Raw genomic sequence first — 18899 nt, 5'->3', positions numbered from 1 at the left:
ATCTACTAGTGTACACGAGCTCGCGCCCCTGCCCCATGGACTAACACATACTACGTATTTAATAGATTAAAGTGCCACTTCTCTGATCACAGAGGTTAGCAGTGTGAAATACAGTTTTCCCGTTTCTAGATTTGGCATTTTCACTATTTCTACCCACTCCTCTTCCTCGTTTTCCGCCATTTCGTTGTGTACGTCCGTTTTATCCGATTTATGCCCCTTTTGTCTTCCGATTCCGCTGTTTCTTCCTCGAGCCGTGTGCCTTTCCGTGTAATCTGAGATTATGCTGTTAAACTTGTCATAGATATATTGTTCCTCCTCGTTTAGGTCCCATTCTTTTGAGTTGTGCTCCTCTCCTTCCGATTTATTTTCCTCCACCTCTTCTCCTTTACTCCTACCTTCGCTTTCCCTTTTCCTTTTAATCATTTCCGTGCGTTCTCCCTCGTCTACGTTCTTGTACTTGACTTTGCTCAGTGTCTTTACGTAGTTGTTTATATCAACCAGCTCCTTCTTTATGTTATACAGGTCTCCGAACTTTTTTACTGGCTCCAGTTCCAGTTCTCCTTCGTTGTTTCTCTGCGTGCTTATGCTCAGTCTGTTCAGCTGCCTCGCGATTCCTCCCAGGTTTTCGTGTATTTGCTTATGTATTTGTCTTTCTCGCTGACTCAGGCCTCCCTCCGTCCTACTTATCTTGCTCGACGCGTTGTCCTGCAGATAGTAGGGGTTTTGCAGTGTAATTTGCAGCTTCAGCGGTATCTTCTTTTTTCCCGTCCACTTGAACTGGCGTCCTTCTCCTGGCTCTGAGAACATGATGCGCATGAAGTACATTCTCTTTCCCAGCAGCTTCTTTCCCTTTTTCAGGGGCAGCACTACCTTCAGCTTCGTGTTTTGCACCTTCTTTTCGCAGAAGTGCGAGTCATAGATTACAACTCTCACGTCGTCGTCGTTTGCGTTAATCCCCTTGTTCATGTTTCTGTCTTCATAGTCTTCCGTGACATTGCGATTATCTCCTGTTCTTTCCGACTCATATTCTTCCGATTCACTCACTTCCTCTATGTCAAATTCGTCCGTTCCCCTGCTGCTCAGCTCTGCGTTCAGTTCTATCAGCTGTATTCTATTTACGCTCTTAATGTTATGTTTCCATTTTATGCGTCCCTTTTCCACGTATCCCACGTTGAGTCTATCTATCCATATCAGGTCCTTGAAGTTTCCGAACGACTGACTCAGTATCAGTGGGCTGATTGAGCTTATGTGCGTTGCCAGCACTGACCAGTGCGACGTTGCCAGGTACACTGGGTCGAACAGCTTCAGCTTCACGTCCAGTGGGAGCACCAGGAGCACCTGGTTCGTGTGTCCTATTCTCTTCGACGCTTCCATCGACCACGACTCCAGGAAGTTGTATCGAATCGGCCCTGTGCTCTTCAGGTGCTGCAGCGACCTTCTCGGCCTAATTGCTGACAACATTGGCACTGAGTGCATCTGATTCAGCAGCCCTTGCAGCGTTATTGAGAGCCCGGAGAGTGCCGACGAGAACGACCCGAAGAGCAGGCTCAGCAACGAGGAGCACAGTGAGCTCCATATGTGCAGAAACGACATCAGCACCTCCTTGTTTCCGCTCCTAAGCCTGATCGACTCCAGGAACTTATTGAAGCTGTTCACAGGCTTAAACACGAAGTTTCCTATTAATTTTTTATGCATTGTTGTGTATTATACCTAGTTGTACGTATCAATGGTTAAAATTGGTTATACGTATCAATGGTTAAAATTGGTTATACAAATTGGTGAGTGTACATAGTTACAAGCATTTTTATAGCTAGCTAAAACTGCGCCTACCCAAACTGATGTATAGATTACGGCCCATCATCATTGTTCCAAAATACAGGCCCTCAAACACGTTTGATGGGTGCCCGAAGTTCTTCGGGAACACTTCGTTTAGCAGAAACACCGCGTATCTACACACATTGTTTCAATTCGTACTTTACCTGTCCGAATTAAGTGCCATTGCGTTCAGGAGTATGCACCAGCTTCCTGTGAACCTGTAGAATGCGTCCACTATCCCTGACAGCACTGATATTCCAAACTGGCTAACTCCCTTCAACAGCAACAGAAATGTTACTGGCGGCAGGTGAACGAACCTCAGTGCCTCTCTAAAGTCCTACAAATTTTATTAGCACCAGGTTTTGATAGGGCCAGGACCACCATGGTAGTAAGTAGTAGGCTGCGTCCCACATACAATAATAAAATTATTACAACCACCTTAACTATTACTAGTAACAGCCAAACAATAACTACCAAAAACAATAAACTGCGTCAGTTGTGAAACTTACTATCAGCGACTGGTACAGGGCCGAGAACCAGTGGTTGAATATCATCTTCGGGTTCCCTATCAGGTCCACCGCCCAGAGCACCTTGTAGATCTGGTGAATCGCCTGACTCACGTAGCGCGAGCCGAAGTGGGACAGGAGCACGTAGGGCGTGCAGCAGAGCCGCAGCAGCGACTCCTTGTTGAGCACGATGTGCGCGTCCGAGATGTGCGGCGTCCTCCTCACGATGTAGAGCAGGTAGCGCACCGTCGGACTCAGCAGCGGCAGCTCGTCCATCTGGAGCGCCTCGGAGCGCCTTATGTTGATCACCATCACGATCTTGCCGATGATCAGCCTCGAGATGTTGTACCTCGCGCCCTTGGACGCGTCGGCGCCGTACTGCGAGCGCACGACGTCGCTGAGCGTGTAGACGTCGTCGTCGAAGGACTGCATGTTCTCGTAGTTGAAGATGCCCACGTGCGGCGCGGAGAAGGCCTCCATGCTCCGCTCCGACTGCGAGAAGACCGAGAGGTAGTCGTCGAGCAGGAGCAGCGTGGAGAAGATGATGCGCGTGTCCAGGTTAATGTTGATCGGCTGAATGTCGATGCTGAGCAGCGAGATCTCCTTGATGTAGCGGTTGCTCTTCGTGTTCATCACGATGTTGATCACCTGCTTGTTGCTGTTCGTGATGACGTCGTGGTGCACGTACGAGCTCGCCTTCCTCCTGTTGATGCTGCCGACGTTGAAGGGCGAGTAGTTGATCACGGGCTTCACCATCGTCGGGAAGTAGGACTCGATGTCGTGCACGTCCGACTGCAGCCAGCCGACGGAGAACTCGTAGCGCGACTCGTTGTCCTGGAAGCTCGTGTTGAACTGCACGAGCACCAGCGAGACGTAGAGCAGCTCGTCCGGCAGGTACGAGCACACGCACACTCCGAGCCCGTTCAGCGAGATGTTGAGCGTGTAGTCGTTGCTGATGTTGATCACCACCTCCTTCTCCCTCGCCGCGTTCGTCGGCCTGTACTTGTCAGTCAGCGGGTACGTGTGCCTCTTCGGCACCGCGCTCCGCCTCGTCGACAGCGAGCTCGACCTCGCTCCGCTCAGCGCCGTGTTCCGCAGGTACAGCATCTTCGTCGACATCCTCTCGGTGTCCCTCGGGGACCTGTTGCGCAGGTGCCTGTTCGTCATGCCTCCGCTGAAGGGGTACGTGTTGTTCGTCCTTCTCGCCGACACTCGTATCCCCTCCACGTTCTTCGCGTTGTACTTGAACCTGTTGAGCAAGTAGTTGCGCGGGTTGAACTGCTCCTTCGTGTTCGGTATTTTAATCTTTATCTGCTTGTAGATGTCGAACAGTTTCTTGTTCCTCGTCAGCAGCTTGTTCAGCTTTCCGCAGGTCAGGATCAGCGTCCTCTGGCCCATGATCACGCTCGTCTGCGCGTTCAGCTTCGCCATGAGCCTCATCTGTCCCATTTTTACGTTGAACATGTTGGTCGCGTTGATGCTTTCCACCTTTCCCAGGTCTATTAGCAGCGCTCCCTTCACCTTCACGAACAGCTTCTCTCCCAGCGCGTTAGCGTTAACATTAACGTTCGCCTTCGTCGCGTACTTCGCGAGCACTTCGTTGTTCTTGTCCTGCAGGTGGTGCAGCTTTATTATCAGCTTCTGCTCCTTCTGCGGGTCGTACCATCCGTACTCCACTCCGTTTTGGAACTCCAGGTCGATGTAGTCTCTGTTGTTCAGGTCCCTCATTGTGTTTACTCTCGTCGTGTTCAGCTCCTTCAGCGTGCTATTCCTCTCCAGAATCTCTCCGTGCGACAGTATGCCCAGCTGCTGTATGTACAGGTTGAAGCCCGTCGCGTTGATGATCATCCACTCCGGGCTCATCGGCCTCAGGAAGCGCACCATCTTACAGCCCTTGTGCACCAGCGTCTCCACTTCGCACAGTCCGTACTTCACTATGTCTGCCTGACTCAGCTTTCTTCCCGTCTCTCCCGAGTACCCGAAGCCTCTTTGCATCATTCCGGTTGTCAGCACCGGCGTCCCTGGTGCTCCTGGCGTCGACGGCCTCATGACTGGCGTCGTCGTCGCTCCCGTGTTCGAGGCGCTCGGCGTCATGTAGTTCCCTAGGACCGAGCTTGAGCTCGCTCCACTTAAGGTCACTTCTCTCGCGGTTAACTCGTCGCCTGTGATGTAAGTCGTGCTCATTGCCGTGCCCGTCAGGTCTCCGCAGCTTCTGGCGCTGTCGCCCCAAACGTTAACTGGACCCGTACTCGTGGCACTGGCGTTAACTGCGCCGGTACTAACAAAACCAGTATTAACTGCACCAGCACTTACAAAACCAGCGTTAATAGAATCCATGTACTTGGAATGCGATCCGCCGTACACTCGAGGCGAGTTAGGCGTCAGGCCAGCCGCCGATAGGTTATCTGCCAACGTTATCACGCTCGTGTTGTCGCTCGCAGTCTGCGCGTTCATCTCGTTTATCGTGACATCGCTGTTCGTCTTGCTCAGCGGGCGGCCGCCGAAGCGCGGCAGCGTCTCCTTCGCGAACTCGCTCGTCATCATGCTCGGCCTGTACTTGATGCTCTCCGGGTACCTGAACTGCGTCGAGGACGAGGGCTTTATCAGGAGCGAACACGACCAGAACTTGATGTTCTTCAGGTTCTGGAAGTCCGCGGGGTTTATCGCAGTCACCTGCAGGTAGAACTCCCCCTTCGACTGCGAGTGGAACTCCACTGTCATCCCGCTGCTCACCTTAATCCAGTTTGCAGTGCCCGCGGAGCCTCCCCGGTCCTCATTGTACGTGCTCTTCCTGTTCGCGTAGCTGTGGGTCTTCGCCGACTTCATTCTGTGCAGGCTCCTGCTGTACTTCGCCAGCGTCATCCTCGCCGAGGTCTTGATGTGCTCCTCGTCGTCCTTCGTCGAGGTCACTCTTCTGTGCAGCCACAGCTTCACCTTGTTGTTCAGCTTACTGAATATTCCCGTCTTCTTGATCACCGACTTCACCACGCTCTTGCTCTTGAAGTACTCGCGTATCCAGATGTCGAGGTCGAAGTCGTTCGTGATCGTCACCTGCGGCAGTATCTCCATCACCACTGTTCTGAAGAAGGGCATGGGTGCGATCGAGGTCGAGACCAGGTAGTGCAGGTTCGGGTAGTTGGGCACGTCCCGTATTGAGCACGCGCTGAATGTCAGCTCCGGCACCACGAACTTGTTGCTGATCAGGTGCGAGGGCGAGGTGAGCCTGAAGAGCGACCAGCCCTTCTCCTTCTTCTTGTACATGTCGTAGGCGTGTATCTTCTTCAGGTTGTTCTTCCTGACCACCATGTGCAGCCCCGTGTTTGACAGGTCCTGCGAGACCACCGAGCACCCGTTTCCTCCGAAGCACTGAATGTACCTCGCGTCTGAGCGCGAGAGCAGTATTGGGTATCCCAGCCAGTTTACTGCCCATTTGTCCGCGTATATGCTGCACACTATCTGCGACGAGGCCAGGCACCTCTTTATCAGGCCCTCCTTGTCTTTCGAAGGCTGCACCGACCTCTTAAATATCTCCACTGAGACTGTGATCTTCGCGGGCATGTACGAGGACTGGGGCCTCGGGTCCACGTTGAGCCTCGTTTCCGCGTTTTCCAGCAGCGCTCCGGTCACTCTTTCGAAGACCAGCGTCGTGTTCGCCCTCTCCTTCTTGAACAGTACCTCGTTGCTGCAGAAGTCCTTGAAGAATATTATCGCTTTCGTCATGTACTTGTCCAGGTGCATGCTCGTTCCCGACTTGATAGACAACACTTCGTCGTCCTCCTGCTTCACGTCTCCCAGGGGTGGCCTCAGGCCCAGAATCTTATCCTTCAGCTCCTCGTGCACCAGCTGCGGCGTCGATATGCTCAGGGACCTTGAGAACAGCCTCATGTGCTCCTCTTCAGACCCGTCCGCCACGTTATCGAAGCTGATTGCTCTCTGCACCTTCTCCAGCTCCCTTCCGTTCTCCGTCTTCTGCGTGTTAAGACTCGCGTACAGCTTCGGCGAGATGATGTTTATGTCGTAGGGCATCATGTTTTCTATCACTTGGATCGGCTCCAGTATGAACTCGTACTGCTTCAGGCAGTGCTTCATTGGGTTGAGCGGTATTTGCGTCTTGTGCACGCTCGTGAACTCGTTGAGGGTGCATGAGAGTATCATTGTGTAGTCGTGCTCCTGGCTCTGCGTTTTCGACTCCACAGGCTCTCTGCTCATCGGCTCCAGCGTGTGCACTCCCTCGCGTTCGAGGCCTCTCTTCGACCTCCCCAGGTGCAACGTCGGCGCGAATCCTGGCACTGGCACCTTGATTCTCTGTCCTTCGAACGAGGACACTATGTGCAGCGTCGCCTCTCTGCTCAGGAGCACGTCGCACGGTATCTCCTTTGCGAACACCTTCTGCTCTGTCTCCTCGTCTATTTCACTCAGCTCGTTGCTCAGGCTAAAGTCCGAGAGCAGCGCCACGCATATCGTGTTATTCCCGTCCACTATCCAGGGGAGCGGTATTGCGGCCTTGTCCGGGTTATCCGTTCCTCCTCTGAGCACTATGTACTGCAACTCCCCGGCGCTCATGTGCGCGGACGAGTACGACTCGTTAATACCGCTGTTTTGTCTGACCGATTTCTTACTGTTCAAGGTGAGAGATTTATGACTGTTCAAAGTAGGCGATTGATGGCTGTTTAACATGGGCGATTTGCTACTGCCTACGGCAGGCGATTGCTTAGTGGCAAAGGTGTCAGTGGTTACATTTGCGCTCTTGGGACTCGACATCGCGGCCTGTTTTCCTTGCGGTTCCCTGTGGCCTTGCTGCACACTCACTTCTCTGTTCAAGCTCGTCTTCCTGCTGTCCACTGTGTACGAGTAGTCTCCAGACCCGAACGGGCTCGATCTGCTGCGCGACCTCCTGGGCTCTATCTTCTTAACCAACTTGTGGTCCGTCAGCACCGATATGGGCTTAAACAGTTTGTCCAGGTCCGTCATTCTGCTCTCTCTGAAGTACGACTTCGTGATCATCGTGTCCGACACTGAGGGCGCCTGAACGTCCATTTTCATCAGGTCCCGCTGCGACACAGTTCTGTTTTCCGGCGTCCTTGAGGCTGGAAAGACTACGACCATCTCTCTGGACTTATTCGTGACCGAGAGCCCTGACGTGAAGTATATATTGATTGAGGAGCTGCTCGTGCTCGACGACTGCATCACTGTCTTGTGCTCCACGTTAACCATCAGGTACGCGTGGTTATACGTTTTTTCCAGCTCCTTCCTTCCCATCAGCCTCTTAACGTACTCTCTCGCGAATCGCACCACTCCGAAGCCCTCTGTGCTGCTCTCTCTCCTCTTCTCAGTCTCCTCGACGCTGCTGTCCACGCCATATTGGCCCAGATCGTCCTTCGGGTTAAGATCCAGCTTGAACATCATCTGGTTGTTGTTGTAACTCAGGTCCAGCTGGCTTGACGTGATCTCGTATTCGTAGTTGCCTATTTTCACCTTCACCAGGAATGGCTCCAGTATTCCGTAGTGGCCCACTGGCAACTCACACGAGGCTCCGTCTCTCAGCACCAGCCACGTGTACGAGTCCTCGCTCGGCACTCCGGTGTCTCTCATCGCAGTCGCATCCACGTTAGCCCGTTCCGTGAACTCATTCGCCGTGTTTGACGTCGCAGTGTTCATCATCACTAGCTGATGTATTGACGCTCCGTGACTCGCCTGCCCTCCCTTCATCGCCACTGCTATCGGCTGTCCTAGGTTATTGTGCAGCCTCGAGTGCATGTTCCCTTCGTAGCCTGAGCCGAACACGTTCCCGTGTCCCAGCTTGCCCACGTGCACTACGTTATGCTCTATCGGCACGTTGTATATGTCCTGGTCCGTCTTGTACTGCGCGAAGTCCTCCTTCAGGTCCCCCTGTGTGGTCTTTCCGGTCGGCTCCTTCGTGTCGAACTTAAGGTACGACTGGTACAGGGGCTCCAGCTTCTTGATTCCCAGGAACTTGAGCTCCGAGACTGCCTTCAGCCGCTCTCCTATCAGCTTATTCAGGTTCATCACTCCGCAGGGCTGCAACAGTCCGTTGAAGTACCTGTAGGTTATGCATTTTGCGAACATGTCCTTGGTCACGCTGTTGATTGGCATTGAGTATATTTCCGCCGGATCCGCCTCTGAGTACACACTCAGCTTACTCAGCTTCGTGTCCATGAACATTTTACTTATTCTCATGTCCTTCGACGGCCTCGAGTCTCTCGACAACTTACTCAGCGTGTACTCCGACAGGTCCTTTGTTGCTCTTCCCATGACGTTTCCTTCTCCGTACTCCTTCGACGTTCTTATTTGCGCCTGTTCACTTGGCGGCTCAAATGCCTTTGCTGACAGCCTCGGCACCTGGTCGTTGATCGTGTACTTCGTCACCGAGTCCAGGATCTTCGCCTCCTCTATTGAGTACTCCAGCAGTATTTTCCTCAGCTTCAGCATCACTGACACGTACGACAGGAAGCCGAAGTAGCACTCCGCTGCGTTAAGCGTGACGTTCACGTTTATCCACGACGACTCCAGCCTCGAGAGCAGCTTCGTCGCCAGCGACGGCTTATATCCCATCAGACTCACTGTGAACGTTTCCACTGCCATCTCTCTGTTTCCCTCTCTGCACAGGTCTATTGTCACGCTCGTCTTAAATCTAAACTGCATAAAGTTCTTCACATTTTCTCTGTAACACTGGTCGAGCTGCCTGTTTTCGTAATAGGTTTCATCCAGGTCCATGTCATCTGCGCATTCATTAGCGTGTTAACTAGTTGCGTTAACTATTACCAAAGTGGAATAGTTGCGGTAACTATTATAACTAGGTAGTAGCAGTAACTATTGCCAAAGTGGAATAGAGGCAGTAACTACCATCAACTAATAAAGGTAACTATTGCCAACATAAACGGGTAAACATTGCCAACATAAAGGGTAACGGATTAATAAAACCAAGGAATACACAAACCTGATGACGCTCCTAGGAACTTATTGAAACTCGCTATCGAGGGGATCTTTTCCACGTCGATCATTTCGTCCACGTGCAGTATGTTTTCCAGTCCGATGCCGTTGTTTTCCTCATCAGCCTGCACTCCTATCAGGTTCTCCACCTTCTCCGCCTTCTGCTTCTTGCTCACGATGCTGTATCTCACGTTGTTTCGCTTGTACTCGTCGTTAATCAGTATGACCACGTCGTTCCTGTTCTCCGCGGAGTGAATTGAGTACCCGCTGTGGGATCGGTTTGCTTCAAACTCGGCATCGTCCTCATCTTGGTTATATATTTCCGACGGCGTCTGGTTAAGCGGCGTGAATCCAGTCCGAACTTGAATATTCGACTCAGGCTGGTTGGTGGCGGTGCTGCACTTGGCCTCGTCATCATCGTCGCTTTGCAGCCCCTTCTGTTCCCTGTACTTTTCATTCACCTTCTGGGCCTCCCTTTTAAACTTCGACTCTCTGATGATTATGTTTTTTGTTTCCTTCAGCTCGTCTATTATCACCTGCGTGTCCGTTACCGCGTCAGCCTTGTACTTCATCGCCTGCGGGAGCGAGGAGGACGACATCTCCAGCAATCCTCCTCGCAGCACTCCTGAGAACTGCTCCAGGTACGCCACGTTTTCGTAGTCGACGTCTCCGATGTGGTAGTGCGAGGGGTCCTTGTGCAGCAGCGGGTCGTTGAACCACGTCGCTCTGTGGGCGCCCTCCTCTCCGAACTCCAGACTCGGTATCTTCGACCTCGCGTCGAGGAACTCGCAGTCGAATATGTTGTTGACCCAGAACCAGAGTCCCGTGTCCTCGACTGTGAGAGCGAACATGTGCTTCACCTCCGAGGTCACGCTGCTCACGATCTCCACGTTTATCAGCTCCAGGTCCACTGAGACTCCGACGCTGAGCGTCGAGAGGATCCTGGTCAGGAGGCTCTGCCCCTCCGCCTCTTCGTAGTCTGCCGAGGAGCTGCTCATTGCCTCCTCCTTGTCCAGGTACCTCGCTCCTCGGGCGTAGGGCTCCTGCGCTCCCGAGTCGTAGTAGCTTTGGAGCTCGCTTATCGTCTCGTACATCTCCTCCTCCGTCCTGTTGCGGTTGTAGTTGCTGCCCGACTCGCACGAGTACTCGTCCTCGCTCGCGTATCCTCCTGACTCCGGCATTTCGTCCAGCTTCAGCCTCGAGGTTCTGAGGCTCCCGCTGCTGTTCTGGTTCGTGTACCACGACTCTCGCGAGGACACGCAGGAGCTGTACTCGCTGTAGCTGCTGCTCTTAAACCCTTCCGCCTTTGAGCCCGACTCCATCTTTGAGAACAGCTTCGTGATCCTTATTTTTTCCAGCGTCGTGTAGTCGCCCTTGCAGTGCTCCAGGAACTCGTCGGATGCGTGCAGTATCAGCGTGTAGTTCTGCTTGAAGAGCTCGAAGAAGCTCAGCAGCAGGTTCGAGAAGTCCATGAGGCAGAAGAAGTCGATGCAGTTGACTGAGACGTTGAGCGGCTCCAGCTTCAGGTGCACTGAGAGCGACTGCGGCATGATTTGCGTCGCCCATGTGTTCCTGTCGTTGCCGTAGAGGTAGAACACTGCCGACACTGTCGACCTGAAAGGGTCTACTATCTTGCTCGTGTTCAGGTTCGTCGGGTCGTAGAGGCTGTTTTTAGCCAGGTTGACCAGCGCGTAGTACCTCTTGTCCATCAGGAGGCTCATTTTGATGTACTTGATGAAGTTCGCTCTCTTGTGTCTGAAGTCGCTCGATATGTCCAGGTAGACGTCGCACATCGTGTATCCTGAGGGCGTCAGGATTGCTCCTGAGGCTTCTCTCGTCAGCTTCACGCTCACGTTCCTCGACATCAGCTTAACTTCGAAGACGCAGGGCATGAAGTGGAACCATCCGTCGAACATTTGGTCGATGGTTTCCTTGCAGTACATGTCGAACTTGGTTCTTCTGTGCACGTTCCCGTACTTGAGCCTTGAGGATCTTCTGCGGTCGTATCTGCCACTGTTGACCCTGTTATACCTTGCACTATTCATTGTGTTGTACCTTGCACTGTTAATTGTGTTGTACCTTGCACTGTTAATTGTGTTGTACCTTGCACTATTCATTGTGTTATACCTTGCACTATTCATTGTGTTGTATCTTGCTCTCATTATGTCGGTGGCCGACACTCTCGCGTGCGTCAAATACAGGGAGCCCTGGCCCGTGATGTTGATCGTGATTGGATATATCATGTACGCCTTCCTGTTCTTGTCCCGCAGGATGTTCCTCACCAGGTTCCACTTCAGGTTCATGGCCTTGTCGCTGGGCACGGTCTTGTGGTACAGGTACTTCAGGAAGTACCCGTAGCCCGTCCAGGCGCTCTCCGTGAACAGATTCATGCAGCTGATGCCCACGTGCACGTTGAAGGAGAATTTTTTTTCCGACTCCTCGGGCGTCCTATAGAACTGCCTGTTCAACACGTCCTCCTCTTCCTCGTGACCATGATCCGTGGGCGTGCTCGTTCCCTCGGAGTGCAGCCTCCCGACGAGCGTCGAGTCATCCTCTCCCACTTCTGCAACGTCTGACACGCTGTCCGTGTCCTCCAGGCCAAATTTGTTACTTTCGTGCTCAACGTCTCCCTTTTTCAAGCGCTTGCTTTCCCAGTCTCCTGAGCTTGCGTCCTGGTAATCTTCGTCCAAGCCTCGCTGCGACCCTGCGTCTGTGCTACCCAAGTCTTCTGTGTACTCGTCGTCATCCTTGTACATGTCCTCGTTTTCTCTCGCGCCGCTCTGGTTCGTGTTATCCTTTATGTACGCGTTGATCGAGTTGAAGTACGTCGTCACCGACTCGATCACTTCCCACGGCAGCGTCACTATTGAGCTAGACACGTATATGCTGCAGCTTCTCGTCGTCCCCGAGATCAGCGACAGACTCACGAAGCACGGGCATCCTCCGAAGACCATGCCCACGACTCCGATGTCCTTGTCGCCGCTGTTCTCTCCCGGGGGCAGGTTTACTGTCGGATTTTGCGTCACCTCGTTCAGGTTCGATCTGTATTCCTGTCTTTTACTGGCTGCATTGTCCTCCGACTGCTTCTTACTCGCACTCGCCTGCTCCACTCTTTGACTAATTTTCGAACCGTGCCACAGCTGCGCTGCGCTTATGCCTTGGAGAATCTCCCCAGCTTCGGCAGCTTCTACAGTCTTCTGCGTACTCTTGTCAAGTGAAATCTCCAACCTTTCGCTATCCATCTCGAAACTACTGCTGTGGGTCGTGTAATCCTCTCTGTACTGTTCTAGCAGCTGACTCATACTGCTGCTGTTATTGCACGATTCGTCTTCCATGTCCCTGCTACTCCGATTATTTCTCGGCGTGTTTGACGAGGAGGAATGCGACTTCGTGTCAAGCGCGTACATTTCACGCAGGTCCACTTCTGCCGCCTTATCGCCCGCGTGCACGTTCATCTTCATTATGCTCTCCACTATGTGGTCCAGATTTTCCTGGTCGTCTGCGTTATATATGTGGTTGTGCGAGTGCGCGTCAAAATCCATTGTCGCGTCTATGTACCTCTGCACTCTCTTATAGTAGCCGTATATCTTTCCGCTCACTGTCCTCCCTCCTTTCGACGGCCTCGCTTCTATTCCACTACTTCCCACTCCTACTCGCTCCGTGTCCATTCTATACTGGTCGTACTCTCTCCTCACCTTCAGCCATGACCACAGCATTGTTGTGTTCCCTCCTGAGAATAGCGTCGACGCGTACAGCGGCACGCAGTTCGACTGGTCCTCCACTTCCATCGAGCCCAGGTACGAGCATATTCTTTCTATTTTCGAGTCCAGGATGCCTACCTTTATTCCGAACCCCGTCACCTTAAGACTCAGGAGCGGCGTCGATATTCCGTAGAACTTAACGTACTCCTCCAACTTATTCAGGTCATATCCGTGTACGTAATTGTTGAACCCGTAGTTTCCGCTTCCGAACTTCGACGACTCATCTCTACTCAGGAACTTAAACCTTGACTCCAGTCTCCTCGTGATGCTGTTCGCCGCTGCGTTCATGTTGCCCGAGTTAACTTCAGACCTACTCATCGCGTGCTGGCCCTTGCCTGTGCTGACGCTCGAGGCTCCGGCGTTGTTGTTGACGACGCCAGAAACACTGCCGGTTCCGCCGCCTGCGTTCGTCGCCGTGTTCTGGCTACTTCCTGCAATGCCAGAGCTGCTGCCGCCAATGGTGCTCGTGTTACCAGTCGCGCTCCCGTCCGTCGCTGCGCAGGCGCCCATGTTGCTGGTGCTAGGGTAGCTCCCGCTGCCAAAATTCGTGTTTGCATTGCCAAAATTCGAACTCACATTCACATTCGCAGTAGAACTCACATTAGCACTCGCACTCACATTGGCGTTACCTCCGTTGCCTGCGCTTTCGTTCACCGGGCTGCTTCCGTTCCAGTCTGTGTAGTAGCTGTTTTTCGTGTTGAACGATATCAGTCTCTTGAAGGTCAGGTTGAAAAAGTCCAGATTCATCTCGTACTTGATGAGGCCCTCCGTCCTTTCTCCACTCTGGCTCTCCTGCAGCAGGTTCCAGTTAAAGTACACCTTGAGCATGAGGTCGTCGAAATACTCCTTGCCTTCACTGCTGCCGCCCTCGTCTCCCTTCTTCAGCTTCCGTATGTACTTGTTGCTGTGGTACTTGTTCTGGTGCACGCTTACGCTCGCGTCTTTCCTCTTAATGTCGTGTTCCGAGACCACGTCCAGCTTAATTGCGTACTTGAGTATGATTTGCTTGTAGTCAGACAGCGAGCATATCAGGCCCACCATGTCCACGTCCCTCAGCGCCACGTACATGCTTCCCATGTCCACTGAGACTATCAGGTTTGCGTGGTTCTGCTTCACCATGTTCGTCAGCGTCTTCACCACCACCTTCACTTCTCTGTCCGTGCTCACCAGGTTAACGCTACTTTCGAACAGCTTCGTGAACTCGCCCATGCCCTCGACTCTGTCCAGGTACTTCGTCTTTATTCTCAGCACCGACTTCAGGTAGTTGTTGAGCGAGATTCTGCAGTTTTTTCCCATGTAGACGCTTCTCTCCTCCAACTCGCACATTCCGTTGAGGCAGTCGAACGTGAGCCCTGAGACTATGCACGCGTGCAGGTCGTATCCGTCCGTGTCCAGCTGCGTTCCCATGTCGTACTTTCTCTCCACATTTTCATCGCTACTGAAGGACTGAAAGCGCCCATTCTCTTCATACAGTTCGTTGCCATCAGGGTTGTTATCTGCACTGTTGTTAATTCCAGGGTTGCCATTGCCAGGGTTGTTGTTATCTGCACTGTTGTTAATTCCAGGGTTGCCATTGCCAGGGTTGTTGTTATCTGCACTGTTGTTACTGCCAGGGTTGCCATTGCCAGGGTTGTTGTTATCTGCACTGTTGTTAATTCCAGGGTTGCCATTGCCAGGGTTGTTGTTATCTGCACTGTTGTTACTGCCAGGGTTGTTACTGCCGGCGTTGTCATTGCCTAGGAGTGCGCCACCACCAGCCACGTCGCCGCTCTCACCGGCCGTGACCTCAACGCCGACTCCTTCGCTCACATCAACTCCTGAGTCCTCGCCCGCGTCGATCTCCTTCACGTTCGGACTCAGGCAACTCATTGGGTTAAAGCCCTCCTGCTCCGCCGAGCTCCTCGCTCTGAGCATGTTCACCGCGTGAAAGCACGTTCCTTCCTGCAGGCCGTCCGAGTACAGCAACTCCTCTGTCCTGTCGGTCACAGCCTCCGAGTCCAGAGTGTCCGCCGAGCAGCTCCCCTCCTCGTCCTCCTCGTAGTTGCGCGTCAGCGTCTTAATTTTCAGCAGGTCGAGTGCGATTTTGTACGTGAAGTACGAGCCCTTCAGGTTTACGTCGAACATGAGGAAGAGCCCCTTCGCCAGCTCTATGTTCACGTCGTAGTTGAGGTACGTGATTGAGCCCTGCAGTATCTTCCTCTGGTAGTCCACGCCCAGGTCGACCAGCTCGTAGACCACCGAGTCCTCCTTCGCCAGGTACTCCAGCCTCTTCAGCTTATCGTCGATCTTTATCGGGAACGTGCTCGCGTGCTTGTCCATGTTGTACTTGTAGATTCGCAGTATGTGGCTCAGCTCGTCGATGATCGGCAGGTGCATGAATATCTCCGAGTCCAGGTGCAGCCGTATCTTCACGTCCGACGTCTCCGGGATTCTGAAGTGGTTGTAGTCCGAGGCGAAGTACAGCACTGACGGCAACAGGCAGTTCTCCTCGTCCTCTCCCCAGAGCAGCGACAGCAGGTTCTTCTTGTTCTTCTTCCTCGGGTCCGGCGTGCAGTCTCCGCAGCTCATCAGTATGCACGGCGTTCCACTCACCATGTCGCATATGCAGGTACTTTTTTCTCCGCGCCCCCCTTCGCCGCCTCTCACTTCGCAATTCTCCGTGTACGTCACTGTCAGCGTGTTATCCTCTCCGATGCTCTCCGTTCTCGTGTACCTCCCTCTCGGCAACGTTATGTCGAGCGAGAATATTGTGAATGGTGCTGCTTCGAACTCTATGAACCTACTTCCGTCCCTTCCGTACGTGTCCTGGTAGAATATGTGCAGTCCGTTTGAGCACAGTATGTACCCCTTGATGTCCGTCTCGTCCTTCGACGTGTGCATGTTGTTCGTCAGTATGACCTTCGAGTTGATGAACAGGAAGTCCAGCGCCAGGTCCACTGTAAACGTCTGTTCCGTGTTCAGCTTCTTCAGCGACGACATCATCCCGCTTCTGTTCGCCTGCTTCGACACTATTTCGTAGATTCCTCCCACGAACTGCAGTCTCTCCTGCACCTTCGAGGTCACCAGCCCTGCCTGTGAGCTCTCCTTATTGTCGTACGAGGCGCATATGTTCGTGAAGAGCACGTTTGTTATGCACTCGTTCATGTTCGAGCCCAGTATCGTCGACTTCGTCCCTGCTTGGAACCCTCTGATAAGTCTGTTAAGGCTGTGGTTTGCTCTGTTCCTCAGTATTCTTATCGTCTGTATTGAGTGCAGGATTTCAAAGTCTGCCACGAACTGCGTCAGTTCCTTCCTCGTGATCTGCTTCCCTGACCTTTCGCTGCTCCCTTCTTCCTCCTCTCCTTCGTTTTCGTAGGCGTCGATGATGATTTGGCTTATTTCTGACGCCGCCGTCTCTATCTTCTCTCTGGACACCTCCGAGTCCACTGCTGGCGACTCCGCTCCTACGGTCGGGTTCGACATCAGGAACTGCGGCCAGTACTCCATGTACATCTTCTCGTCTTCCTCCGATGCTCTTGCGTTTTCGAACGTCGAGACCACTCCTGACATCCAGTAGCTGAACTTGAATACGTTGTGGTTGATCAGGTTAATGACGCACTCGATTTGCTCCTTCGACATGATGACGTCCAGGTCCTCGAATACCAGGAATATGCTGCACTTCGGCAGGTACTCGTTTTTGGTCGGCGCCACTCTTCCGTACTTCGAGCCCCAGTCCGACCAGCATGAGCTATACTTTTTCGAGGGCAGGATTGGGTACGTGCAGAAGTAAAACGAGCCCAGTCCTCTAAAATCCCTCGTGTTAAGTATGTAGTTGTGGTCCACTCTCTTCAGTCCCTCCACGAACGCTCTCAACTTGTCTCTGCACCCTTCTCTCAGCACGTACGTTATGCACGTCCACGAGTCGTCATCCTTTTCTTCTCCTGCTTCTCCTAACTCATTTCCGTATGTATCTGCCGTCGTCTGCGTTTTCAAACTTTTTGGCGTTCCGCTAACCTTGCACTCAAAACTAAAGGTTTTGCCCAAAGTGGTTTCTGATGAGGAGAAACTACTGCTGCTGCACGCACTAAAGCTTTCGTAGCTATCCGTATCCAAGTCCGCGTTATTTGCACTTTCAAACTCTTCATCATCCCTATTTTGATCTGTGTTTCCATTATCTCCTCCCTTTCCTCTTTGAACTGTCGGTGTTTTCGTCTTATTTGCAGCAATTATAGGTGTTTTCGTCTTATTTGCAGCAATCGTCGGTGTTTTCGCTTTATTTGCCTTGTTAGTCATACCATCCTTCCTCACTGCTTCCGGCCTTCGAACCTCACCCAATAGCTTGCCAGCGTCCGAGCCTTTCTGACCCTTTTCGTTGTGCATTGGTGTAACAGGCCTCTTCATATCATCTTTCGGCTTTGGTGTACATTCCCTTTTCAGATCCTCTGATTCATCATCTTCATTGCTGAAAAAGCTACTACTTCCTGCCTCTTCACTACTATATACGTCTTCACTACTTTCCAACTCTTCACTACTCGGTGTCTCTTCACTACTTTCCGAATCTTGGCTACTCGCTGACTGTTCACTAGTATCTACCTCTTCACTACTTCCTGACTCTTCACTGCTGTCTTCACTTTCTGACTTTATTGGTCCTTTGTGCAGACGGTCCTTTGGACTCAGATTATCTGGGCGCAGACGCCTTTTTTCAAACTCGTCCAGTATTTCGTCCACTCCCTCCACGGCAATGTCATAATCGTATGTATTCCCTGACCTACTTGACAAATGTGCATTGAGGAATTCGTCAGAGCCCTTACAACCTCTACTCTCGGCACCCTCCCCTACTCTTTGACTCAACGCGAGATTAAACTTAGCATTTGTATCTTCACTTGAACTTCCACCAGTGATTTTATCCAACTTCCTCTCCAATCGACCTGTATAACTACCTGGTTCTTTGTTACCATCCAACGCATTATCTTTCTTTTTATCGTTGCTATCGTCAACACCTTCTCGGTTATTACCTTCACCACCTTCTCGGTTATTACCTTCACAACTCTCTCGGTCTAATATATCTATTGATTTGTTCGAGCGCCTTCTCCTCAGAGACGCGTTTATAATTTCTGCTGATGACTTTGTCATCCTCTTTTCATTCCCTCTCACGTTGCAAAACGTTTTCAGATGCTCCCTCCAACTACCACTCACATACACTCGATTCAGCTTCGGGTTATCCCGATCTTCTTCCTTGACTTGTTCTTTACTCTTTTCTTTGCCTTTATTTTTCCTTCTTTTGTTCGTATCTTCATAATTTTTATCCTTATTTTTGCGTTTGTTTTTATTATCATCATCTTTGTCTTGGGCGTCACTGCTATCCTCATCTTCTTCACTCGTGCTATCTTCTGTGTTCTCATCCGTTTCGTCTTCACAGGACTCACTAGAGGTTGACTTTTGTGTACTCGTTTGAAAGAACTCGCTCGTCAGCAGGTATTTGTCTTCCGACGTTTTCGACTTAAAGCTCGTTCCCAATTGTCTTTTTTTCTGTCTGTTAAGTATGTATCCGGTCTTAAATGCTCCACTCGTCCTTATTTTACTCGTGCGTCTCTGGTACTTGTTTGACTGACTGATCGTCGGTTCCTCTGCTGGTACGTTCGAGTTTTCCCAGACTGTGCTGTTATATCCTCCGTCCTCAGGTGCTTCTTCTGCGAAGTGGCTGCAGTAGTCGTCGTGCTTCGAGGTCACCAGGTAATTCAACACGTCTGAGAACACCTTCGTGTATATTCCGTTGGTGTGCTCGATGAACGTCTTCCTATCCTTCTCTCCCGCGTCCTCTTCGCCTCCCTTCAGCACCGTCGTTAAGATATTCGTGGCTTCTGAGAACCTCGAGTACACCTTCGAT

General features: G+C 52.0%; 1 protein-coding gene across 1 annotated transcript; it reads right to left on the bottom strand.

Moving 5' to 3' along the window:
* Positions 1-66: 66 nt before the first annotated feature.
* On the bottom strand, positions 67-17184 carry TOT_010001259 (uncharacterized protein; the record flags this gene model as incomplete). Its single annotated transcript, XM_009690967.1, has 14 exons — positions 67-350; positions 396-970; positions 1022-1676; positions 1831-1949; positions 1980-2152; positions 2325-4278; positions 4852-6939; positions 7213-9061; positions 9280-9668; positions 9762-11294; positions 11451-12261; positions 12478-13270; positions 13634-17064; positions 17151-17184. 14 exons carry the CDS (start codon positions 17182-17184, stop codon positions 67-69), a joined length of 14688 nt encoding a protein of 4895 aa, XP_009689262.1.
* Positions 17185-18899: the final 1715 nt, after the last annotated feature.

Source organism: Theileria orientalis, chromosome 1 (genome assembly GCF_000740895.1).
Source record: "Theileria orientalis strain Shintoku DNA, chromosome 1, complete genome".
Taxonomy (NCBI): Eukaryota; Apicomplexa; class Aconoidasida; order Piroplasmida; family Theileriidae; genus Theileria; species Theileria orientalis.
Note: the sequence above shows the minus strand (reverse complement) of the source record. Positions and strands in the feature narration are given on the sequence as shown.